This window comes from Euwallacea fornicatus, chromosome 10 (assembly GCF_040115645.1).
Source record: "Euwallacea fornicatus isolate EFF26 chromosome 10, ASM4011564v1, whole genome shotgun sequence".
NCBI classification, from domain to species: domain Eukaryota; kingdom Metazoa; phylum Arthropoda; class Insecta; order Coleoptera; family Curculionidae; genus Euwallacea; species Euwallacea fornicatus.
The window spans coordinates 330,215-357,415 of record NC_089550.1 but is presented as its reverse complement, the minus strand read 5'-3'; the positions used below and the strand labels follow the sequence as shown (position 1 = coordinate 357,415).

Genomic DNA, 27,201 nt, shown 5'->3' with positions numbered 1-27,201 from the left:
GTTTTTTGCGTTTGTAGAAAGAAGCGAGTTTGTACGACTTTACCCGTACATGTCGAAGATAATGATGCCTCGTACGTAGATGAGGATTCAAGATAAGGATGACGATGTGTGGGGATCTCGCGTGCGATGAGGGGGTGTAAGGTTGGTTAAATTGGGGAAAGTCGCGCAATTAGAATGTTAACGAAATTTCGCCTTGAAGCTCGAACAGCTCTAACCGCTTTGGCGAGCGTCGGAAAAAAGCCGAGATGTCAAAATTTTCACATTTAACAATTCGGAAACTACTCGTGGCCAAAAGACAAATATTAATAATCATGAATGAAATTCTTAACGAGGAACGAAAGCGTGCCATAAACTGTTGGCAGTTAAGTGTGTTATAATGTTCCGACGGGCTTATTTGGTCATTGCAAACATGGCGGTATCATTCTATCCGAGTTTTTCTGGAACACCCTCTGGCTATTTTAAAATGCGAAGTCGGTTCGAGCATTCATGTCTTATTATTCAGTCGAATTGGTTAAGATCATCCGAAGTGTTGCGCAACACGAATATCAATCAGCCTGCTCGGGTTCAATAGATTTCCGAATATTTTTTTCGATCGATGTAATCAAATGTTTACAATCGTCTTCAAATAATCGAATATTGCGGTGCAGTTTAATTCATTTACAATTCCTTAACTCCATTGTGGTTTCGACGTTTGGAGAAGACTCCACGTTCAGTACGTGACGCCCAAATACCTAGAGCGGGTTTATTCGACGACATATTGCGTCCGTTTTTACATTTAACAATTTCAGAGAAATATATACGATTACGGGAAAAAGTGTGTTACACTCGGTGTAGCTTTATGTTCCGCCATAATGGCGGCCATTATATAAATACGACCGAGCGACGCCTACCCAGTTGAATTATATAAAATTTCCCAAGGTATTATTTACATTCAAGTTCTCCTATTAAGGGCTGTTGTTCAATTACCATTAATTCAGATCAAAGGATTCCCTTGCTCGACACGTGCACACAACAAACACCCTCGCAGTCTCAAGTCTGACGATGCCCTTGGGTTCAAGATTGCTTGTTTTTCCATTGATACAGTAAAGCCCTTTTGTGCTCTACAACACAATAATTTTGAATTCTCCAATAAATTTCCTAAGAGCAAGATTATTTTCTCTGATTTATCCGTCGCATTTGGGAAGGCCGAATTTAGGCTTGAGAAAAGCACGTGTCGGTGGTTTATATCCTCATAAAATCTATACGACACATCGGATTTTGCTTCCAACTACTTTTAGTCATTTTATGCCCAAACCTGGCGTGCGCTGGACTATTTAATAATTCAAAATAAGCTCCGAAGTTCACTCCAAGTGCCTTCGTCTAAAATGAACTTTTAGGAGGTTCATAATGCCGATTTAATACTTTGAACCCCTGTTCTACCACAACAGCGCTTTTTCGGACAATCCACTAAAAATTGCCCGCAAACGTAATAGAGCTTACACTGCGGAAACCGTTTAAAATTTAGATCTGGTAATAATGCAAAATGCAAACGTCTGCAGCGTTTGCGGCATTTGCTAACTCAATAATCAGCGAATATTAAATGAGCTGAGTATTACAGTGGTAACGTTGCGTCGTTTCCAAAGTTTCAATTTGTGCCGAATTAAATTTCCACGGATAAAACGAATCGAAAAGCCATAAATTGATGTAGAAATTCGTGCGCGCGACCTGAACTTCTCCATTGAACTTTATTAACATTGTCAATTGTCGAATTATTCCCAATCGGAGGTCCATTAATTGGTCGCAATATCGGTTTGAATCAAGTCTGGAGGTGCATTAACAGTCGTTCCGATTCGGATTCGATTGAGGAGCGTCAATGGACTTTCGATATTTATAATTCTAATACAAAGGGAGAGCCCGGGCAGCACCACGTTAACATGCGTGTTAACTCAGAATCGACGCGGTTTCATTCGTCAAACGTTTCCTCTACGGTACGCGTGACGTTGACTGGGCCGATTTCAAGAAAAGGACGCGCAGATGTCTCTCTCTCTCTCTCTCTCTCTTTCTCCCTTGAATGCGCCATTCGGAGGGTACTGAATAGCTCGCGTCGACATTCCTACAACTCATACAAGTTAAATTTTTTTCTAGCAGCAATTTACTTCTGGAAATATCAATGTAAATTGCTTTCATGTGTCTTTCCGCATCGTACGATGTGTGTGAGTGAAAGAGAGAGAGAGAGAGAGAGGGGGGAATTTTTCTGCGCGTCCTTTCCTCGGAATTGGCCTAATCAGCCTTACGGGCACTGTAGATGGAAACTTCATATCCTGATATTAAAGTAGCGTTCCCATTTTTGCGAGCTGAAAGTCGCCCATTAACGGGAAAGTTCTCGATAGAAATATATCTCTAAGCTCTTTATGCTTTTTCAAATCGTTTCCAATAAAAAGGGAAAAACCCATCACTGACATCAACCCTAAAATCAATGTTCTAATACGTCGGCCGAGCAACAGTAGTACGGAGCTTATAACTGCTGGAAAAATGATAAATCAAGCTTCGGGCTCAAAGATCTTCCTCTGCAGATCTACAAATTTGATGCGGCGTCGAGATAATAAAATCGAGTGCCCCGAAGCAACATTTACGAGTTTTCCATGTAAAACCGAATATTTCTGCAGCAGTGAAATGTCTCGGAAACGGCAAAATCCAAAATACTTAATCCGTGCTTAATTGTAATCTTTATCAAACTTGTATCGGCATTAGTGATTTCCTGCAAGAGCGAACCTGCTGGAACCCCCGAACTCCTTATCTTTATCGTCATTTTAAAGTGTATTAAAACGACAATGTTCTCCATGGAGAAACGGAGCTGAAGTGGTAAGAGGGAAATTTAGCAATTACGATTTTTTAAAGACGATAAATAGCACCAATTTGCCGATGGATAACAGCAGGTTTTATCAATTTTAATTAAACTTCTACGCTCGTAATAGTTCGAATTTTCTGCTGCATTAATGATCAATTAAGATTGTTCGGTTGTGATAGATTGTGATGTTGAAAAAGTTTTCCAATCAACCCGATTGGTAATGATTTTTCGGAACTTTGATAGGGAAAACCGGTATCACGGAGGGTGTACTGATCTTCGAGAAAGGTTATCTCTTTTGAGAATCAGAGCGAACATTGCCCTCGTTCACGAAATTTTCTTTGTGTAGTCCTGTGGAGTTTCGGATCCTAACTGCTTATTCTGGTCAAGCCAGAAGTCTACTTTCGCGGTCTTTATGTTCTACCTTCGAGTCTTCGAACTCCATGCCTGACCGAGAGAACATCTTAGTAGCTCTAGACGCACCTATTATTGCCGTTCCCCGTATATCAGGTTTGGGTGGATGCTTGGGGTTCTGCGTACGTGTCACACCGTGACTGCCGCAGAGGAAAATTCAAAGTGCTTCAACCAAAAAGGTTTCGAAGGGCGAAATATAATTCGGCGGATACTTTATTTGCTTAAATTTTCAATACGGCAACTCAAATAACCACACGAGCCCTGAGATGAATTTCTGCGAATTGTAAATAAGGCAAGATGCTCAGGATCGGTATGTTTGTCGACTTTCAGGGGCCCCTTTCGTGGTCTCCAATAAAAAGAGAAATACAAATCTTTAACAACAACATTGTTTTAACCTTGAGCTCTTTACTGGAAAAGAGTATCGAATTTGGAATATTCCATAAAGTAAATGTTTAGCTCGTCGATAAGCGAGTATGCCCCGTAAATAAATAAATCCTGCATTAATCAATTGTTCCAGTTACCGTTGAAATCCGAACTGATTGTTCCTGCTACAGTAATCAAATTAACTGCGATTGCTTGTTTTGAAAAATCCATTTTCTAAAACTTCCTCCCCTTCCGAGATTTCTTTCCTGGAGTTTAATAATTGTTATTAAAATATTAAAATGAAAGTACACGTTTAATAAAGTTTAAAAAGCGATAACGATAACGAGTTCTGGGGTTCTACACGGCTTTATAACTTTCGAAGTCTCTAATATGACAACTTTTATAATGATTTCGAAATAATAATTAGGACTTAGTGCTATCGTCGTTTGCAGCGCTTCCAGCAAGTCAGTGGCTCATCGTATTTGGGGGGACTAACGCAAATAAATATTTTAACAATAATAATTAATAACTATTATAATTTGACATAGCATTCCCCTTTTGCAGCCCCGTTTGTGTAGGTTCGACAGGTTTTTTGGTTTACTATTTATTATTTTTTATTAGACGATTGTTACGTGCTCGCTGTAGGTGTGCGTTCCAATCCATTCGACACCCTACTGCATTAGAAATCATCGTCATTTCGGCAAATTTGAAAATTTTCTCAATTCTTCATGCTGCCCTTCTTACACCCTACAACGTTTCTGTGGACGCACGATTTGAGGCGAACCTCACAATCGGAGAGGTGCATGATCCAAAAAAAGGAAATCAGACCGAAATTTCAAAGTTATCGGGAAAACTAGGAAAAAATGTTAGATTATGGCTAGAGCCCTACGGCTTTGCTGGGTATAGGAGAGAGAAATTGCGGCAACTCGAAAGGGTGATAAAACGAACAGAGGCGAACCTTTTGGAGCTCCGCATTACGGGTTTTGGTCGATTCTGTGCGGGCTCAGTTGATGGTGACGGGTGGGTTCTTAAAGCGTAAGTGGTGGTGAAAATGGGATGACGACGTGGCCGGGAAGGGGGGGCATACTTGATATATAAAAAAACCCTTAGAATAACCGTAAACCTAGGTTCTTCGTTATTGAATATTCTCGCATTTCGATTCAGGTCCGGAACAAGGTGGTAATAAATCACAAAAAATACACACCTGTCGGCCGCCCATGCGACGTAGCGAGGAAGTCAAAAACGAAATTCACCTGTTGGAGTGTGAAAAGAACAACGTGACCCGGACAACATTATTCCTCGACTACTTGAACACGATTTATAGGACAAAAACTAGCGTCTTCATGGTACGATGGGGACACCACCAATTTTACAGATTATGCTATTCCATCGTCAGGTCATTGACAATTCTTCCACGGTCCTTATACCGCCCGGGATTTGATATCGAAAATAAAAAAAATTCCAAGCCCAGTTTACCCCGATAGGAGTCGAAAAAACCATTTTAAATTTCAATGAGAAGTTGCAACAAATCACCGACGAAAACTCCCGGTATTCAGTAAACAACCGAGTTATAACTCCCGCTTGAATCTCGACGGGCCTGCTTTATACATTTCTAAAGTGAAAGGCGGTTGATTTATTCATTAAAATTAACAAAAATTCCACTTTCGGCTCGAAACGTTTTCAACATTTCAACTATTTGCGTATGTGGAAGGTGTAGTTTTAAGAAAACGGTAAGTCGGAAATGCACTTGAGAGAGGTGAACGTGCGCCTGTCCTTACCGATGAGGGATTGTTGTAGATGTGCGAGGAAATGCACGATGGAGGGATGTAATGCCTATTATATATAACATCGTGAGCTTATCCACCCATTTTGTATCAACCTTCCGACACTCACGCATTTACTAAAAGCTCAAAAAATCGCGTACCAAACTGCGACCCAAAATCGTTTGCATTTGAGTATTGGCTCAAAACCCAAAAAACCGCCCTCGACGAAACGAGGTGAAATCACCTTGATCAGGGCGGTAAATATTTTAAATGGATTTCTATTTTTACGAGTCTTATTCAGTGGATTTTGAAGATACGAAATTCGATTCTATTTTCAGGAATTGTCGTGCGCCGGGAACATAAATAAAAAGATTCATTCTAGAATAAATGGGAATTTGGTGGAAATACTCGTACGTGGAGACGTACCTTCGACATTGTTTACGACTTACGCAATTTTCGAAAATGGATAATTTTGGTAATGAAATTGGACACATTTTCACCCCGCGGAATTAAACAAATATCACACTTCTCAATTTTCGTATGGGCCCTCTGCGAGATGGTCGTACGATAACGTGGTTAACTCCACCAAGAGGATAATGTGGCAATCGAGGAATAATTAATTAAACGAAATTCGAGCCCCGTTACGCCGTTTCCGCGGCTCCTTCGTTGGAATCAATCAAGTTGAGTCTCGGTTCGTCATCAAGTTAGTTCGTGTTCCGTTCGAAATTTTCGGCACAATTTCCATGGGTATTCTCCCACCAAGGGTACTGTCGATCGACCAACGTGCGACAGAAACTAAAATTATTTCGTGTCTACCCGAAATCGCACAGCTTTGTTATCAATAAGACTTGACGATTCCTCACCGAACTCTCGTGCCTACGGTTCGAACTGAAGATGGAGAATCCCGATCCCTTTCCAATAACTTACGAATTACGAATGCCAATAGAAATTCAAAAACCCAGGAGGAGATCCTCCCGCTTCTCCGAATCCGTTGCGAAATCATCCACTTCCCCATCCCAAACCAAAGAAAATTTATTTTGAATTAAGCCATAATTTTCTCGGCCCCATTTTCTTGCGGAACCAAGTTCGTTCATTACCATGACCAGCCAGCCACAAATTCTTGATTTATCCTTACAACGTGAGAATCTGGGCTGCTTAATTACGTCGGACCCTTGAAATTGGATAGCATTAATGCTGAGGCCGAAAATCCTAATTATAGTTGTTTTCCAGTCACTGGGCGGCGTTGCTGTTGGAAAATTCCGAGGTTTCCGCTATAATCGGATTTCCGTTTCCGAATATTCCTACCGGAAGTGGGAAAAGGAAGGAACAAGTGCGCAAACTGTACAAAATAATCCAACTAAAACTGATTGAGTTAGTTTGTGAGTTTGCAGCGGTTGACCACAGGTTTACAGGACATGTGCGACCGTGTTTGCGTTAAAGGGTTGAATTTAAAAGGAGGAATGACACGTATTGGTTTATATTTATGTCGTTTTGTTTATAATCGTTTAAGCCCCCGAGACTAAATTTTCAAGTTTGCTCTGGGCGTGCCTATTCAACCGAACACCGAATTAATTGTAATATTACATGGATGTGAGGTAATTGTTCTTCCCACTGTCATCCAAGATTTACTGCGAGCCCGTGATAATAGCCTCCGTCATAATGATATAGAATTTAATGGATATTGACAGTGGTAAAGCTTTCGAGCACGATCAAAGAGATATATGCATAAATGATGATTTACTAAAAGCACAATTATGAATTCGCGAATTGATAGATTGGTTATGGAGGGCGTCGCCGTGAAAAAAGTGAGTTCCGCGTGAGCGGTGAATGTTGAATTACGCGACCAAGTAAGTTGAAACGAAAAACGTTTTCCCAAGATTCAGTTTGTCCCAAATATCTCCGAAAGTGATAGAACTTTTTTTAATTTCAAAACTAGATATTCTTGAACTCCAAATAGCACCTCTTTGCCATAATTCAACTTTCTATGGTTACCGAGTTGTCCACGGTTGAGCTTCAGAAGACACATCTTGTGTGAGAAATAATGATGTTTGGGTCATTAATTGTGGACAAAAACAACATGAGGGATTGGCAGAAGACTAGAATTAGGATTATTTTCAAGCTAAATTTGAGAAGGGTGAGAGGAAGAGATCGGATTTTTCTGAGGCGATTAACAAGGAATAGTCAATGGAAATCGCAAAAGTGCACAGAATTGTTTACAATTATTTTTTATTATTTTTTTAATAATAAAATTCGTTTCTATGAAAGTCACTAGAATCGCTTCCCTGTCCCGCGCTTCCCCGTTCATTTTTCTCCAATATAAATTGTTATAAAAAATATATACAACACAATGTCAAAATCTAATCATTTACACCCGATAAATGATTAAGTAATAACTTTTAAAGTAACAAACAATGTAAAAATAATTGCAGTTTAATTACTGATGAAGCACGATAATTCCATTCCAGTGTTCATAATTTAACTTAGTATGATAGGCCATTTATAAAAGTTGTCACGATTTATTGTGATCAATGGAAATATGAATTCATATTTATACATGTTTTGCGTTTTCAACTAAATTCTTACGGGCTGCATTGGATTTTGCCTCTGGAGCTCGTAATGGGATGTTCGTTTTTCGAATCTTGATTGGTGATTGATTCCAACTTAATTATAGCTGTCACATCAGCAAAGAGCTTGGCGGAAGGCTTACACGTGTTTTGTGTAATTAACTGTGCGATCGTCTGTTACTGTGTTGACGAGTCCTCGTACATTTAGCTACAGTTTATTGTTTTCTAAAACGAGACTGCTACGTTCTCTAATTCAACTATTTTCCATACATATCAAGTTAAAATTATGTTTTTGAATTTCTCCATTAAAGCATTTCCAATTGTAATTATTTCCCTAAAATGACTTTAGCAACTGCGCATTACTTCTGTAAGGGAAGAACATCTGTTTTCTAGTCCAAATATTTATCCAAGTTTCCCTCTAGCTTTACTTGGTACATGCTAATCAAAATATAGGCAACAATCCTGCACGGCGATATCGAGTTAACCTGAACGCACCAAAGCAAGGACTAAATAGGTTTGTCTAAAATTCTAAATACCTCTCTTAAGGCCAATTTAGATTCTTGCGAAGTTAGAGTAAAGACAGGCAGATTCCATTACCGACAAATGCAAAATACCTAGCACCCAAAATTAGTTCAGATTGCTCTAGTTTTGCCCCTTTTCATTCGTTTCCAGGGAAATTTCCCTTATGACAATTCCGCGCAACTAGCGAAAATTTCTGAACATTCTTTTCAGAAATCGGTCGTAATTTCTGAGGAATTATTGCGATAGTTCTAATTTGAGATCAATCCGATTGATGAATACCGGAAAAGCCACTTCATCTAAGATTCCAAATACTCCTGGATAAGGTCGTCTCAGATCAGTCTTGGAGTTCTGAAACATTTCTTCCAAGGTTCAAAAAAAAATATTACGAAAGTTTAGCTCAGTTTGTCATGTTGGAATTAATTCGTCAACACTTCCCCTTAGGAATGGACAAAGTACTGATAATTTTGGGATAAGCAACAATTCACTACCTACTGTGTTTTATTAACTATATCAACCCTACTCAAAGATACCCTACTCAAGCCTCAATAAATAAATCTTTATTGCCTTGTCCTGACCTGGCAGATGGGCGTTACACAACTCGCCCACCGTGCAAGTATAAATTTTCGTGAGAGAAACTTCTTTAATTTGCTTTTGAAGGTGTTGATTTTTCGTAAGGCTTTTACGTCGCAAGTGGATAATTATAAGTTTTCATGCATACAGCTTTCGGTCCATTAAAGGCCTGAGTCGGTCTGCATTTTTACAGGTTCAACACGTTTTTATTTCTCGAGGAGCAAATGTGTACGCTTTGCCTCACGGTAAATTGATGGCTATTTGGTTTTACGCATGTTTAAGAAGCTTATCCGTATGTACAGTGAAATTATTGTCAGCAATTATGCATTGTGGTATTGCTGTCAGCAAATTCAGTCCAGCGAAAATGGATTTGCACGAGTCTCGCTCGTCAGTGTCAGTCATTGGCCTGAATAACGTTTTCCTGTGACGCTAGAAGTTGGTTGATCGAGGACTATTGCTCCGGTAAACGATCCCATAAAACGGTCTGTAATGAATTATACCGTAACGCATACCATCTGGAGCGGCGATCGATCTTAAGGTAAAAACATGGTGAGGCATCGCTACACGTCACTGTGAAACGGGGAAGAAAATATTTTGTTTTCCAGGGGCAAGGTGCTTGAAACTTGTCCTGTGACAGAGTTTCACGAGACCAGATCAAATTTGACATAAACAAAGCGTAACTAACAACAGCCGCCGCATCAAGACATTCGTCGGGTCGCTATCAGCATCAGACAACATTTTTACTACTTCTGTGTTCATGAGTAACTAAACAAATGAACAACGTTAAATGACGATGTTCAATTCTTGGCGAGGTAAATGGCGACGTGAATGGCGAGGCGAACGTTGAGGTGCCCGTCGAGATGTGATGTTTCCTTGCAGTTTTACCCTTAAACAACAGAGATGGAGATCGTTTAGTTTGCTGCGTGGGTGCCAATGTGATTTGACCAGGACTGTTGTAAATCCAAAATGAATCCTGAAGACGGTGCGCGATCCAGCGTTGCCACGTAAGCGCCGTTGTCTTATTCCGCGAAGACATCGCGTATGTTCCTCGCATCGTCGAATGTTCGTTCTACATCGAAGAATATCGCTACCACCGCCTCTTTGCGTGAAGAGTGCTTCTTTGTTTTGTGCGCCGGTGAACTGAGGCCCGATTTCATCAACTTTCTCATACCGTATGCGTATTGACCTTCATCGATTAGGTGTCGCCTCCCCCCGCCGTCCTCGTTTTGTTCTAAAAATTTAAATTAATATTTAGTTTAACGCAACCTTTGTCTTCTAATCAGAACTTACTATTGTTTAAGTTCGATCAATTTAACTCTACGCAACTCCAGCGGGAGGACGGTCTCCATGCAAATGACGAAATAAAGACAGGGGGAAGGCGTAATAAGCGCCCGCTGGCACGGGAGTCGTTCCAGATTTCGTCTCCGCTTTGATCAATCGGCTCCAAAAACATATCTCAGAATGTTTCTCTCATCTTACCTGTTTTCTTCCTTGAATTGCCAAACCCTACACCTAGAACCACTGCAACTTACATTAACGAAACAACAAAGAAACGTAATATTCTCTGGTTATATGCAGCGGCAAACTCAAAGTTCATCCCGTTGTTGTGTACTTCAACCAAGTTTCTATTGCCCAAAGTTTACTTTAACACAATCCTCCTACATCAAGGTGTCAACGTTGTTACGTTGAAAAGTTAATTTAGAATTTGATGCTGTTGTTAAGACTTCGCCCGCATTAACTAAAATAATTTCAACAAGTTTGGATCTACGATGGGAACCTAGTTAACACTAAATAATCTCCTCGGAGATGGTTTGAAATTGTTATTTAATTTCATGATTGGTTCACCGATTGTTGCACGAAGCTTGATTGATTAGTGCTATTTAGACTTCAGCGTCGCTTAAAAGCAACACTCCAGCTCATTTTTCGCAGAGACCGACTTGGTTTCGTGCGTTGCAAAGTCCATTCTGAATGGTTCGGTTCAGTGGAAGTCATTTTGTTCTTGACTAAACGCATTTCGACTGCGTAACTTCGGAACCTCCAGGCTCTCAACAACTTTTTTTTAATTTACAATGGGTGAAGTTCACAAAAATACATCTCAACACTAGTTACCCGACAACTAAGCGACAATTCGTATCGACAATAGAACATGCAATTCCCTAAACGTACTTTAGGTGTACTCCACGATAATATTCCATTGTCGCAGTGTAGGGCCTGTGGGGCGAATGCATAAGATAATGAGGACAGGGACCCAATTTTGGCCACGTTCCAAATAGAATTGGAATTGAAGTCAAGTCGACGTGCGACAAACTCGTACTTTGGAGATTTCTGAAATCAATTCTGGTTGTATTGTTGGATGGAAACTACTTTCCAACCCCTTGGGGAAATCCCATAGCGCCCGTATTCAGTTATGTTTTCAATAGAACCTTATTTTAATTTAATTAGGGAAACCTGGCCTTAGGCGCGAGGGGGGAAGGTATTACACGTACAGATACCCAGAATTTATCCCGTAAATTAATGCGATTCCCAGAACGTGATTAGCATAAGCAATTCCATACTGGCGACCTTATTTATAACATTCCACGAACGGGCTGACCCTAAATTAGTCCCGATTGCCCGTATAGGGAGTAATTTGTTTGCTGCCTTTACAGCTTATTATCTATTTTGAATATTTATATGCCGGAAGCTCGGCAAAATCTCTAATAGAATATTTAATTTTCTTTCAGGACATCGATCTTCAAGGCTTCTGTGAATTTCTGGACACGTACCTGGAGATCGAAACCCCCAGGGAGCTTTGCAAACACCTGTTCTTGTCCTTCGTCAAGAAGAGCGTTAAAGTGGAAGGTAAAGCTTTCAAGGAAATGACAGTGCTCAGTTCTACTACTGCTTGTGCTCCAATAACATCACATAACAGAGGTTATTAATTTTAATTGCTTTATTTAAACTAATATTTCTCTCGATGGTAAGTATAAGTAATTCGGATTAAGTATAACACAATGCCTGTCTACAATGTCGAGTTTCGGACCGTTTGCTTCGACGATAAACTAGCTATAAAACGTCACGTAGCTACCAGGAACTCTGAAATATGTCTGTCTTTGGCACTTTAGTTCAGAGCATTCTTCCAGTAATAAAGTTTTCTGTTGTGACTCATATTTTTCCAGTTTTTGGGCATTTCATGGGACGATTGTGCACGAAAAATGGGGTCATATAAAAGGAGACAAAGTTTAATGAGGGAAAATGTTCACGGGCCTTTAATCCGTTGAGACATCGTCGATGACTTTAAAAGGCTCTCGCTCTGAGATACTTCATTCCGTTTAATCTTTTTTAAGAATATATCGAACCCTTCAAATTGGTATTACTCCGCTGTTTATGTTTGAAACGAAGCACATTTACGGCGGCAAAATAGTATATTAAGTGACGAGTTTCATAAGGCAACTAATTGGCGCACGAGTACGAATTTCAAACGGGAGCGAAGCTCAATGTAGCCCTAAAATTGTGGATGGTCGGTTGAACGGCACTAAACTTCTGCATTTTTGAGGAATCCGAACTACCTGACAAAACAAATATCGGTGAACCTGTCGAATCGTCGCGAACCAGGTTCTTCACTCCCTGTTTCCGAAACTGGCTAGTCCGGAGTCATGTTAGCCTATGAGTTGTATATGATTCATTATTTATCCACCGAGCTAATGAAGACGGAAACGAATGCCCGATAAAACATCGCACCTTCAACGCTACGATTCGAGCAAACGCGTTATAATTTTGAGTTCAAGATTTAATTTGATCTTAGTTCAAGTAGTTCGTGGCCATTTTATTAAATCCAGCGCGTTTTCATCGCAACTAATTACGTAATCGAAGTAGGGCACCTCCGTTTCGTTCCTACTTAATAAACGGGACCCGTCACAACGACGGTTGCTTCAGTTCCGTAGATCCGGAGCGCAGCTCGAACATGTTAGAATTCGTGCGTTTTCCTGTAATTTGTTCATCGTGCGGCAAAATTAGAGAAGCAATCTTGTACGAACGTCATTAGAAAACGACACTTTTTATTATTCGTGTCATATTGCGATATCTCACTTCGCTCATCTTGCGGAATCCCAAAGCGAAAGCGTATGGAAGTAATCATTTCCGGTCACCGTGGCTGGTGACACAAACGGCTGATGCCCGGCAAAATCTCAATATCAGCTGCATGCGAGTTTAAAACGAGGGTTTACGGCTGAGCTTCAGAAACCGAATTCTGCAACATCATATTTTCAATGAAACAGCTACCTATGTCTTGCTTAAAGATCTTACAAAATGAGATTTCTCTCTCGCCTAATAAACGTATTTGCTCCCTTAATTAAGTGCTGAAACCGTTAGTTTCGCACGCCGCAAGCTTAAAGCCCTGCTACGTTCCCATTTCTAACTTTACGTTAAACGAGGCTTTAAACTAATGAATCGAAATCTATTTGATTGCTTTACGGGCATTTGATTAGCTTCGACTGGAACTGCGAAGCTGCTTAATTTAGGTTTTTATTTTTAATGATCGTCATCGTCAGGTTTCAATGCACCTACGAATATTGTATCAGTCTATTATAGTGGCGTTCACTGTTAGCAGCAATTTGAAGCCAGGATGTAAGTGCATTTCTCCTAAGTAAACTTTAATTATGTTGTCAGAACAAGATGTATCCACACCAAGGGCTGAAGATGTAAGTTAATAGACAAGTTTAAATTACATGGCATACATGCAACTTTGATAGGTCGTTACTGGAGCTGGGCTGGAGCCCTACCGGCACGAAGAATATTTCGATGTTTATTTTAATATTCATTTTGTTAATTTCCGAGATACCTAGAAGCAAGATGTGCGACAGTCTGGATAGGAATCGATCGAAAAAAAAAATGATATTTCTGAGTCAGAAGTGTATGTCACGAAAATGTCCACCATCCCATTTCTTTTAACTAAATCGCTGCAGTTTATACGGTAATTCCGTGACTTAATCTAATACCGTCTGACTACTTTCTAAGTGTCTTGAACGTAGTTTCGGCGCAATCACCTTTCAGCTACATCGTACTTAATTCCTGTAATTACTCGGAACGAAAATATACCGCTCAATTTCCTCCTATAATGTGCCAAGCCAAACGTTTGGAAAATCAGAACAAATGCAATGATCACCCCGGAACTGCTTCAGATTGAAGCTGTGAAGGAAATGGTGTATACGCCGTAAAGTTAGTTGCAGCAGCTAGTAACGATTGTTATGCATTACAATAGGCAGTAACGAACGTGCGATTATTGGGAAAATTTTATGTTGTAAAGTTCACCTGATTTGAGTTAAACTCTGATAAAATTAATTCCAGTTACGTGATGAAAACCGTTTACCTTCATCGCGAAACCTTTCGCAATTAGGAATATAATTATGAAAATATCAAATTTTTCAAAGTGGGTGGGGACACGTATCAGGACGCGCCCGATGGATGTTGCACCGAACCGACGATAGATCGCAAAGAAACGAAAACGTTAGGAGTGTCCTATTTAACAAAACGCAAGGTTGCTGCGTCATAAATTTTTGAGCCGCCCTGTATACCCAAAAACATTTTTGGTTTTGACTGTTTCAACAATACACTCCGAGATGTTTACTGCGAGCGAAACTTTCAGACGTCCCGGATGGAGGCTGCCAAGGTGAACCTCTTTCCGAGATCCTTGTGTAGCCCGCGTTGGATGGGGACTGCGTGCGAAGTACACTCCAGAATCGTCACTTTATAATATCGAAAAACACTCACTTACGCACAATTTTCGAGCATTATTGACCGCCGATGAATCTCATTAAAATTTTTCCTTCCTTCTAGTCCTCCATTTTCACATTCTCCAGAATTCCAGCGTCTTCTACGCTCCTGTTGACCCTTGCGTCTCCCACCGAATGGAGGGTTACCTAAAAGCGACCAAATAATTCGGATTTCCTACACCGGTACAAAAAAGAACAAAACGGTTGAATCCTGCACACTCACAATAGGGCTTCGCAAGATCTATCTCACGGCCAACATCCTCTTGGGGCCCAACGCGGTCTCTGAGGACTGAAATATTCTCCGGGGAACTACGTCATACGCAACAACACCAGCATGTGGGAAGTCTAATAAACGCGCATTTTTCACAGACATCGGAAAAATTCAGTTTTTTGCAAAAACTGAGGTGGTAAACGTGCATTTTTTCCTTGGAAACGTCCCGACTGCGGCTTTTTCCCACATCGAACTTTAGGTGGACAGCTTAGACGGTAAATTCGTGAAACTAACTCTCCATCTGACTTTCTGCTCGATTATTTTCGAACGATCGCCTGGACAATTCCTCCTGCTGGAAATTTTTGCAAATATTCAGTTAAAGGCCCTGGAGAGCGACTCTTTGTTTTCCATTACGCGCCGAACTGGCTTATAAACAATCTTGAATGCTCCTCTTAGATATTCTCGGGTTCGAAAGTAAATTATGGCCTTTGGCCCCTATAACAGCGAAACGGAATCAAACGGGAGATCTATTTTTTGTGAGAAATTTGTCAAGTTTGGAATTTCTACCGTTCACCCAGATACAGATGTGGGCGTTCCTTGCCCATGTTAGGACTATTAATCAATTATCTGAAAATATCACGGGGCTTTGGCTCTAAATTCCTCCTAAGGTGAACGTGAGAAAATGGCAGAAAGCTGCTGTTAATCCCCTCGCAGTCCTCGTTTACGTTAAGATCATTAATTGGCATTATCTGGATGTGGTACAGGCTTTTGGTCCCAAGTTCTTCCCAAGATTAGCGTGGGAAGAGAGGGCTGTTCATAAATTCCTTTAGCGTGGGCGAGAGAAATGTTTAAGGGTTTGGTACTCGTGAGAAAAAGGGCGGCCGGCCCTCCCATCCTGCCGGTTCTCTCGCGAAGAGGGGATGTGCTCGGGTTGTCGACACCGGGTCGAATCAGGGATTCCGTTCTTGGGTTACTGGGAGTAAAGAAGTGTTTCGAGAACTTATATCGTTTTTCTCCCGCCCTCCAACCACGAAACTCACATAGAGATTGCGAAATAAGCAGCAGAGACACATAATGGAAATTTGCACGCGATCCCGCGTTGCAGGCATCTCATCGATTGCAATCGATCACGATGGATAATTGCGTTTGTTCTTTTTTTGTTTTCATCCATTAATTTCGTGTCAACTTTGACTCGCATTTTAAATCCAAACTTTATGTGTTTATGTTGTTCCTATCTATTCTCGATTTCATTCTCCGTCTGCCTGTAATGATTAGTCGCGATCAATGAAACGAGCGCAGAACAGATTCGATTCCAAATTTCCATTTTGTACTTTTATTGCCCACCCCATATTCATTACACCTACTTCAGCATATACACTAAAAATTCCATTCAACTGCAACCAATGAAACGGTCGCAAAGCCGATTCGCCCGCAAAGTTCCATTAGGAATTTTATTACTTCAACTTCATTATACCTACTTCTGCGTGAACGTTAAACATTCCAAACTTAAATTGAAACCCAACCACATCGTATTAAATTTCGAATGGAAACCGCGTTGGTATCTGTGATTTTACTAAAATTACCGTCCGATGAATTAAACCTCATTTCGGACAAATATTTATTTATTTTCAATAAGGCCTTTATTGGCACTAAAATGGAAATGGAGTTGGCGGAAAAATGTATATTTTGTTATAATATGTCAAAATGTTAACGATACCCGATTTTATTGTTTTAGAGTCTGAGTATGCCGGCGTTTCGGTTTTAATTATTCAACGTAATTAAAAACGATTGCTTGAAAAGCCGACACCAGAATGCGCTTTAATTTAAATTTCAGGATTTCATCGATTTTTAGCTTTAAACTGTCCAACGTAATGAGTATATAATTCGTAAAGTATTTTACTTGCAGGATCCAGCCCCAACGTGAACGCCATCAGCGAGTTGAACACTCCCTGCGAGAAGCCCAAGTCATTCGTGGAAAGGATACAAGGATTGGGGGAGAGCCTTTTGGGGCATCACAAATCGGATTGCGACTGCTCCATGAAAGGGAAACCAGGTACTGGACATACGTATCGCATTTACCGACGAAGGTCATGACCCATACGTTTTCTGCCGTAGTCTCCGACGGACGTTGAGGTTGTTTCGGAAGAAACGAGGAACGTATCGCCTCCGGAGAAATTTATATTGTCGAACGACAATTCTTTTTATCCGGTAATCGAAACTAGAATAAAACCATATGAAACCATGCGATTCCCCTCGTGTTGGCTCAATTCATCGGCAAAAAATAAATTGACGAGCCTTCCATTCGCGAAGACAAATGGTGATTGAGGTGTCAATATCGTGTGCGACTATTTGGTAAATTGAGTGTTTAGTCCAATAAAAAGGCAATCTTCTGCCTCGTGTACAGTCCAAAATGTCTTACTTTTTAATATTATTCGGGGAAAGTCCGAGAACTCCGTGGGGAGTTTGGTTACAGATGGGTTCTGTTCGGGCAAACTTGTTAATTTGTTATGCCTAATTCGGGGAAATGATCTCGGCGAACTTCGGTTATTACATTAAACATTTATAAGGCAGAGAGCTGAACATTGTTAAAGAATTTTATTATTGTTATTTATTTATTTTTTGCTGTTGCGGTACGGCGGAAACGGCTTAGCAGTGGTAGTTTAACAGACCTTTCGCTCAAACATTTGAACTTCAAAAGATTCAATTACGTCTAGTGTAGTTTGTTTTTAAACACACGAGAGCGGTTAAAAATTTACTCAAAGAATACTTCGAAATTAGCATGAAAAATTGCTGGAAGCTAGAAGTCGGTTTTTCCCTGAGAGCAAACGAATTCCTGTCAAAGAAAGTAGGGCGGGTTTGCGATGTCGACTGGACATGTGCAGAGTCATGGTGGATACGCCTGGTTTGTGAGAACGCCTTTTTCGCCGCTGTATATTTCTTTTTGTATGGAAGAAACCTCCGAAAGATACCCGGTCTAATGGTTTAGCGGCCAAGTTATGCGGGATTCGTCTCTTAAGGAGGCGCCTACTCACAAAAACGTCCCCTCTTCGCCCTTGGGCCCCCCCAGGGACTGTCATTAGGCATTACTTCGTGGGGGGGGGGGGGGGATATTTTTAATTCTTTCTTTCTTTTCCGTTTTGAAAATATTACAAAAAAAACATCTCCAGAGGTCCTCCTTTGTCTAGCCCCTTTAAGAAGAATTTTTGGGGTACGTTGATAAGAACTTTTTTTTATTATTTTAACCTATAGAATCGCCTCCTAAAATATTTCAAAGTTATTTCCGGACACCGTGTATATTCTACGATCAACTCGAAATTTTCTTTATTAATAATTTTTATAATGCTAATTTTTGCCTCATCTTTACATACAATTCCTCCCTTTTGTCTCGCCATTCTAAATACCTAAAAAAAGCGTGCTCCGCGTCACCCTTCTCTCCCTTGCAGCATTTGCACTTTTCGCTTTCAATTTCCCCAATTTTTTTTTTAGATATGACCGGTAACGCCCGTGCCCCGCCAAGAATTGTATCAGGCGAAAACAATTTTCCCAATGTCTCCTCTCTGTCCAGTATTAGCGTTTTCGTCCATTCACTTCCCGTTTCCGTCCATCTGCGTCGCCACTTCTCTATCGTTCTTTTCCTTTTCGTCAAGAATTTTTTGCCAAGTTCCACCCCTCTTCACAGCCAACAGGTCCAGAGGTACTTGTCCACTTATCACCCGTATCGATGATGTTGACGCCGTCCTATACCCTCTGCGAAGTGCAAGTGTCCTTTTGTGTTGCAACGTCATAAGTTTTTTTGATGGTTATTTCACGATTTGATGCATTTTTCCAAGTCGGTACGGCACGTAGGACTATTGATGCAGCCCCCCTTGCCGGCATCTGCCTTTTTACCTTCCCCACTGCTATCTGGGCGCTATGCTTGCTCTCTGTGTATGTCGCTCGAATTGATTTCTTTACGTAAATCGGCACAATATCGTAAGTTACGTAGTATTCCAAGAGCAGCCTATGGCAAAGTCTTCACCATGTCTTTACTGTGTGCGATAAAATCCCAGTGGATGAATCGAATCGAGGAAGGAGTGTGCAGCAATCGAAAGTCGAATCGACCCATGTTTGTTCACAATGCAATTTAGCACCTATTCTCTATTTTATATATTTAGATGTCAGACATGGGTCTTTCTCTGCTGGCAGCATTGCATAATGTGTAAATCACGAGTTGCGTAAGGAACTTTGAATAGACAATTAATTTTGTATGTATTGTGTAATGTGGCGTTATTTTATACCGTCCCAAGTAAAGGTTGCAGGCCTGGCGACGTCTCTTGTTCTCCATTCGTCCGGATTCAATAAAATCGCTCGTTTTTGATACACTAAACCTCTGACAAAACTTTATAGCCAAACAAAGCCTGAAAAATCTTCGAAAGCGCTTTATTATATTTCGCTTCATTCTTACCTATTTTTCCTTCAGGAACAGTTCACCCGATGTTGACAATAACGCAACCGTCGTATTCGTGTCACGAAACCGTTGGTAAAAAGAGTGCCGATTCCAGCCCTTCGCACAGCCAAATCTCACGGAACTCTTCGAAAAAATCCAATAACTCTTTGTTGGTCAATAATGGAAAATTCGAAGGTAAGGAAACGTACCCTACACTGAAAGTTGATGATAAGAAGGGAACGTGGCCGGCATTGTCCACTCAGAGAAATAACTTAGTTTAATCTTGAAGCAAATTCTACTTTCCAACGCAACGACATTAATTTGGCGATCGTTTACCAAGTAACCGCATAAAGATTATCTGCCTGGTAATAGCAATAAAATTCCGAAATCTGCACCATATGACGTAAATTTCCGGCCACAGCCCCGGCATATTAAAGGGATAAATTCTCTTATCAACGAACCATAAATGCCAGAAGAAAATTCTGAAATAATGCCAAATTATTTCCATTGGCGCAATGTCCCAAAAGTGGAACGGCTCTTATGTGGGAGAGATAATAAAACTTTCGCGAAAACTCCCCAGGGAACGTGAAATATTTTTGATTTAATGAGGTAGTAAGAAAGGGACATATGAGAGTTCGAGATTTACAACTGAATTTGTTTAGATGCCGTAAAGCAGAGTTTTAACGAATAATCAATATTTGAGTTCCTTGAGACCCTTGAACTCGGCTTTTGTTTCAGAAGAGAGACACATCATCGAAAACACTATGTTAGTGAACAGTTTGAAGGTGTCCTTAAAAGACATTGTATGTTACCTGTCTTTACTAGAAGCTGGACGACCAGAAGATAAACTTGAATGTAAGTGAACAAAATGCAAAATTTAATTAAAAAAAAAAAAAAACTGAATTTTATATGAATCCGACGCATAGAGAAAGCAGTTTTCCAATAACTTTCTATTTTTCTTCCACCAACTCTCTCTCTCTCTCTCTCTCCCTCACTTCGAACATTTCCATAATTGTAAATTAAAACGGTCATATTTGTAATCGATCCTTATTTTATCATTTTTTTTCAAATTTTTAGTTATGTTTAGACTGTATGACACTGATGGAAACGGCTATTTGGACAAAAATGAAGTGGACTGCATTGTAAATCAAATGATGAGCGTGGCCGAATACCTAGGATGGGACGTGTCAGAACTGAAACCTGTAAGTTTCACTTGTAACATCGACGTCATAAATATCTTAACATTTACTTTAAACTCTCGCAGTTCTACACGTGTATCACTTTAATCGACTGATAATCGTCACCTGTCCTTTCGCAGATATTGCAAGACATGATGATAGAAATAGACTTCAACAAAGACGGCTTGGTCTCCCTCGAAGAGTGGAAAAGAGGAGGCCTGACGACGATTCCATTACTAGTACTGTTAGGATTAGATTCTAATGTGAAAGAGGATGGAAAGCACCTGTGGAGACTGAAACATTTCAGCCGACCTGCATACTGTAACTTGTGTCTGAATATGCTCGTGGGGCTGGGCAAGAAAGGATTATGTTGCACATGTAAGTGAAAAGTTTCGGGGCACGTTTTTTATGTACCCTACCAAGTAGCTTACAACGACTTTACATTTGTAAAAGTGATTATATTCCATGAAATTTTGAAATACGATCTGTCCATTTAGGCGGATACATTTATATTCTGACTGGAATTCGTTGTAATATGCAGAATATCATATATCCAATATAATTATATATATATATATAATATAATTACATATATAATATAATTATAGATATGACATAATTGTATATATAATATTAGTAGTATGTATAAACTATTTATTTGCGGCTTTGATAACTGCGCGAAATTACTTCTTTCGCACGACATTAACTGTTGCCAGATAGATTATTAATCACAGATTTATCATAAATTTTTAATCAATTTTTTGATTGACTGGAAAGAAACTCGGCGATGAAAGAGTTATTTGAAGTTTAGGCCTCTATTAGTCAGACATTTACCTCAACCCGCCCGTTTTCGGGGATTTTCAATCGGTTAGAAGGGTCGGTCTGCAGAAAGAAATAGAAGAAACTATTGACTAAAATACTTGGCTAATGTGAAATAATGAGTCACCTACGGGTTTTCTTACATTATGTACCACTTTAACGAACACTGAAACAAATACTGCGTTCAAATTGAGATACCGGAAACAGGTCAGTATCGTCGTTCCCATGAAAATTCCCTTCCAGGCAACGTTACCAGTAACTACATTGATCTAATGATTGTTAGCCTAGTTATGTAACGACATTTTCTGGGATATATTTCACCAATATTATCGGGGATGTTTTCGCTAATTTATTGGACATTCCAGACTGATTCGGTAAGTCTATTATCGATAATTTCACCGTATTGCACGTCTGCAGTTGGCTTGTATTTCCTGTCTAATAGTTTGTCAAAACGTTTGTTGTTCCAGTTGTTCACAAAATTCAAATGCCGTAGATCGAATTTGGGCTTTGTCGATGCATTGAACGTCCTCAAACGGCGTCCGGCAAATGCGTCAGTCTTTGTCCGCGCGCGGCTCTCTTTCACCTTAATTAATTGTATTAATGGGTTTTGCTTTTTTTTTCTGTACATAATGGGTATGTAGGTACTAAGAAAACTTCGGTTTGGTAGCCTAGGCGAAGGATGGAGAAATGGAACCAGTCGTTCTAGAGATTATTCAGAGAAGGGGAATTCGGTCGCCCGGCCTTTCTCTTGGTTCCAGTAACAGTGCCGATACACCTCTGGCATTATTAACGAAACGGCCACATTTGCAGGTGTACTGCCAGCCTCTTTACCTATGCGTTTTTGGTTTCTAGAAACACGCCACATTCAGTATCAGTCAGTAGATGTTTATAATCTACATCCAACGCTGTTGGTACATGGACTCACGTCCCACAAGCCGGGTGGTGAGACTCCACGTTAATGTCCCCTTTTCACGTGCGTGTAGAAGACGTCTCTACAATCATCCGCCATAATTACACTTACTTACTCGGAATGTGAACAAACCATCTAATAAGAAATACCAGAAAATTCAACTTCGCGTATGGCATGCAAAATGATACGAAATATCGCCACGACATATATTTCTATTTTCTCTCTTGTAAGCTCGCTCCATTTAAATATATATTTTCGATTTTTGGATAACATAGAGCCTTCACCAGCATACATAATATCCGATTCTCGTATTTTCAGTCTGCAAATATACCGTCCATGAACGTTGTGTGAGCAGAGCGCCAGCCAGTTGCATCGCAACATACGTCAAGAGCAAAAAGTCTTCGCAAACGTTGCTGCATCACTGGGTCGAAGGAAATTGCCATGGAAAATGCGGCCGATGTCGGAAACCAGTCAAAGCTGGCGTCACTGGACTACATTGTAGATGGTGCCAGATTACGGTGAGTAAACACTAATTTAAAACTGCGAATGGAACTTCGATGCGAACTTTTACCATCCTGTTTGCCAATATGGTTCAATTTTCTTAGTTTCAAAACAAATAAATGAGTTTTCCTATACGTAAATTCGTATTATCGAGTCCTGCTAGTTCTAACGCACTCGTAAAGACACTAGATAAGATTCCTTATTTGTGGCATGATAAAAATTTGTTTTGCTGAAGTCGACTGTAAAAGTTTACTCTAACGTACGTATAAACGAACACAATTTAAAAGACCTGAAAATTCTCAACGTTCAAATTTCCACAAGAAATCCTTATTCTACTGGGAAATTTAGCTGCTGATCAGAACGCTGCGGGACAACGTGACTCAACTTGTGTCAGGACTGTCCTTTTTCATATGCTCCCAGTTGTTTCGCCAGTCAATGACATAACCATATATTTTGAAATCAGGACGAACAGCCCAACCCTGTCAAATGATAATATATTCAGTGTTCCGGCTAAAAAGCGTATACTAGGTGCGGAATTAAGTTTCCGGGTTTGTTTGATCAATGAAAAATGTAAAATTTTAAGAGAAACAACAAGAAATGGTTTAATTTAAGAATCGTCCCTCTCTATCTACGCATTTCTGCCACATCCCTGGCAATACATAAATACCTCGAAGATAAAATGACGGGTCTTTGGACCGAAACCATTCGTCCAACCAGTGTTGCACTCCCTCGAAATTGCCCAAGTGCAGCCCCCTCCGCCAAGCCATGGGCCATCGATCGGAACAAGTGAAAATCGGAGGGGGCCAGGTCTGGCGAATGTGGCGGGTGCAGGCCCCGTTTCAGCGTTTTAATGGTGTCCTGGACGATGGAAGTGCAACGGCTTACATCACTCGTCGGTGTCTCCTGTTCCATTCTGGCCGTTTTTCGAGTAACGTACGATTCAGATTGATTAGTTGCTGTCGGTAGCGATGTCCATTGACAGTTTCTCCCGGTTTCAGCAGCTCATGGTACACAGTGCCTTTTCGGTGTCGTCAAACGCAGAGCATTGTCTTCTCTCCGAAGCGATTTGGTCGTGTCGTCGATGTCGTCGCTGCTTCGCCAGGTGAAAGCCACGATCTTTTGCGTTTAAGTTTCTCAAAATATGTTCACTTCTCATCTCCAGTGACAATTCGGTGCAGAAAGCTCTTTCTTTCATGCCGTAAAAGCGAAATTTCGCAGCCGATCCTCCGATTTTCAATCTGTCTCTCAGTCAACCCGTGCGGCACCCATTTTTCCTCTTTCTGGATTTTTCCCGTGGCACTCGAACGTTCGGAAATACCTTGGCGAATCACGTTTAATGCCTCCGCAAGTCGATCTTGCGTTTGCGCATCGTCTTCATCCGATGACGCTTGCAGATCGGCGTCTTCAGTTGATTTCGATATTCCGGAGCGTTTCTTGTCCTCGATGTCGAAGTCGCCGCTTCTGAAGCGCTTAAACCGATCTTCGCAAGTGGTTTTCGATGGTGCATGTTGGTCCTAGGCCTCCACAAGCAAATGACGTGCTTCAGCTGCATTGTTTTTCTTCAAATTAAAGCAGAAAAGCGAAGCCTCCCGCAAGTGTTGTTTGTTCGGCACGAAACTCGACGTTTTCGTTCTTAGAAAAATGTCGCTAAATGCTGATAAATGTTGCTATTCCGACTGGTTATGGATGACAACTGTCTGAGCTACAAACAAAACGCAGTTTCCGCCATTGTGTCGATTACACGTGTCGTTAGCGCCATCCATGCGTGAAACCCGGAAACTCGGTTGCGCACCTAGGAGCTAGTTAGTGCCATGTATCGAAAACGGGTTGCTCAAGTATTTCTTCATTAAGTTTCTGTAGGAACCTACGTTGCAACTTACAATTTTTATATTTAACCTTTTTCCTCTGAAATGAGAAATAAAACAATTAAGAAAATTTCCACTTTGATTAGATCCCCTGAACCTTAGCTGAAGTTAGCTTATTGCTGCTCGAACTCATACTTTAGCCAGATATAGGGGCTTCTCCTTAATTGGATAGATGTTCAGCTCAAATTCTGTTTTATTGGGATCTTACATAGCCAGAAATATGCAGCTAAGCTTCGCAAATGAAAAATGGAGTTTTATTCAACGGGTCATGAAAATGGCATTTTCTGTTACTAAGAAAATAGTTTCGCAGACAAACCTGCACCGATTTGAGTAATATTTTCGAATGACAATATACAATTTTCGACTAGTAAAACGAAGCTTTTTCTTCCACCATGCGTTTTACAAACTACAATAATTAGCAAAAAAAAGTTATTAAAATGCCCATTTGCACTCTTGAGTGCAAAAGGGAAAAAAATCACGTTTTTATTGATATTATAAACTGCAAGGTTTTCGGAATAGTTTTAAAATCAATCGAACACTATAGAATTGTTTTCAAGTGACTAATTTCATAGAACGTTCCTCGGAACTTGTATAGAAAATATGCATATTTGCTAACTCCTGAAATAACAACAATCTTAAATGGGGGCTCAATGTCTTATATTCCCGCATACCTCCTGCGCTTCTTTAAACTTAAGACTTGTAAAAACATGTCTCGTTATAATGTTGTTTTTATTAATATGCAAACGTTTTGTTTTCCAGATTTCATAACATCCCCTAAGTAGATTAAATTTCAATTTTCAACCCCACAATTGGTTTATATTAAAGATTGCAACGGGTTTTGCGTTGTACGTTATTACAGTTTATTGTCTCAAAAATCATAGTTCACCCTACAGATCCAAAAGCAATCCCAAATGTGTAAACAATGTTCATATGCAAACATACATTTCCCGCAAATACACGCACAATTCAACTTTAAGTAAGTACATAAACAATTTAGGTTCTCGTTCAAACACATATGCGAGGGTAAATGGTAATCGACATTTTACATAAACAATCGATTTGATTAAAAGCAAATAGGGTTGTTTTTCCTCCCTTTGTCCGGTGTTTTTATACTTCTTTGTCATGTTTTTCCTGTTATGTATATCTTCGACAAACACATTACCCTAATTATTTCGAAAACAATGCTCTGTATTCGGATTTATTGCAGGATCTCCATTCGATGCAACATCTAATAAATTATTGTCGTGGAGAATCTACTGCGATGTCTACTAGAAGACATCAGGGTAAACAATTCGGGTTATTTCAATTTGCCTGATGAGAATGTCAGGTACTTGTGTGAGTCAGAGCGAAATAAATTACTTTTTAAATAAACGAAGGAAGTTCAAGTATGTACAGGGCGATTCGTAACGCCGTTCAGGTAAAACGGATGCATGTGGAGAACGTCATAATAGATCAATTTTTTGAGAAATTTTTGCGGGGCTCGAGACACGGGTCCTCTTTGTCGAAGCAACGTTGGAGGTCGCATTTATCACACGGGAGACACAAGAAATACGACATACGTCTTGTAGAGTGTAAAACGAACCTCGAAGCAGCACCCGAAGCACGATTTTCAAAGCGCTCAAGAACTATTAGACCTATTATGGGAATTATGGCCGAGGACGATTTTTTGCAATTTCATCCTGGATCAGAATATTGAATTTCGCAGGACCATCATTTTTCCAGCTGAAGCTTGCTTTACACGGAGAGAAATTACAAATCCGCACAAAAGTCATAAATATTCAAGTGAAAATCCAAATGCTATAATAATCCATCATAACCAAAGACAGTTTAAAATTAATGTGGGAGCAGGTATTGTTGGGCGTTATTTGGTTGGCCAGTTATTTTACCAACCCGTTTGAACTCGTTCGTTTTTTTTTTTTTACAAAATATTCTGCTTGAGCTACTGGAAGAATCGCGTTTAGAATTACGTCGTGAATTTATGCGCGAACGGTGCGTCTCCATGTTTCAACGTGGACATGTGAGAAGTGTTAAACCAAACGCTTGTAAATCTATCGATAAGTCGTGGGGGCAACTGCTCTCGACGATGACCGCCGCGATCACCAGATTTAAATACGTGAGACTTTTTTTCTCTGAGCGATTTTAAAAAGGATTTGTATTTTCGCCGCCCGTTGAAATTGTGGATGATTTATGGAATTGCATCAATAACACAGGCTCCATTATAAAATGCTGCATTTATTGATTAAATTGAGAGGTAATTTTCGGCGGAGGGTGTATTTATGTGTAAAACAAAAAAGGAAGCCATTTTAAATAGCATATTTAGTGTTGATTTTTTCATCTGAAAAGGAGCGTTTGTCAACTTTGCTGAGGCAGAATATTATAGGCTTAGCTGTGGCCTAGCATTAATTAAAAACTTCCGAAGGGGGAGTTAAAAAAGAGCCCCAAGGGCAACCCACCGTTAAGCGAAGTTTCGACCGACTAAGAGTGTCCATAAAACAAATACATTTGCAATATTTGGTTGTTC

At 40.2% G+C, this 27,201-nt stretch overlaps 1 protein-coding gene across 8 annotated transcripts in view; it reads left to right on the top strand.

The window, feature by feature from the left end:
* The window catches only part of Dgk (diacyl glycerol kinase 1), a 108,449-nt gene that overhangs the window by 66,699 nt on the left and 14,549 nt on the right, over positions 1–27,201 (top strand). For 6 of the 8 annotated variants that reach the window (XM_066286363.1, XM_066286359.1, XM_066286362.1 and 3 more), the window contains exons 4-10: positions 11,744–11,933; positions 16,888–17,034; positions 19,441–19,602; positions 20,146–20,262; positions 20,485–20,609; positions 20,726–20,963; positions 22,633–22,832. In XM_066286363.1, the coding sequence (XP_066142460.1) occupies positions 11,744–11,933; positions 16,888–17,034; positions 19,441–19,602; positions 20,146–20,262; positions 20,485–20,609; positions 20,726–20,963; positions 22,633–22,832 (1,179 nt within the window). The remainder of the gene's footprint in view (positions 1–11,743; positions 11,934–16,887; positions 17,035–19,440; positions 19,603–20,145; positions 20,263–20,484; positions 20,610–20,725; positions 20,964–22,632; positions 22,833–27,201) is intronic. The other 2 variants (XM_066286364.1, XM_066286365.1) reach the window with 2 other exon arrangements.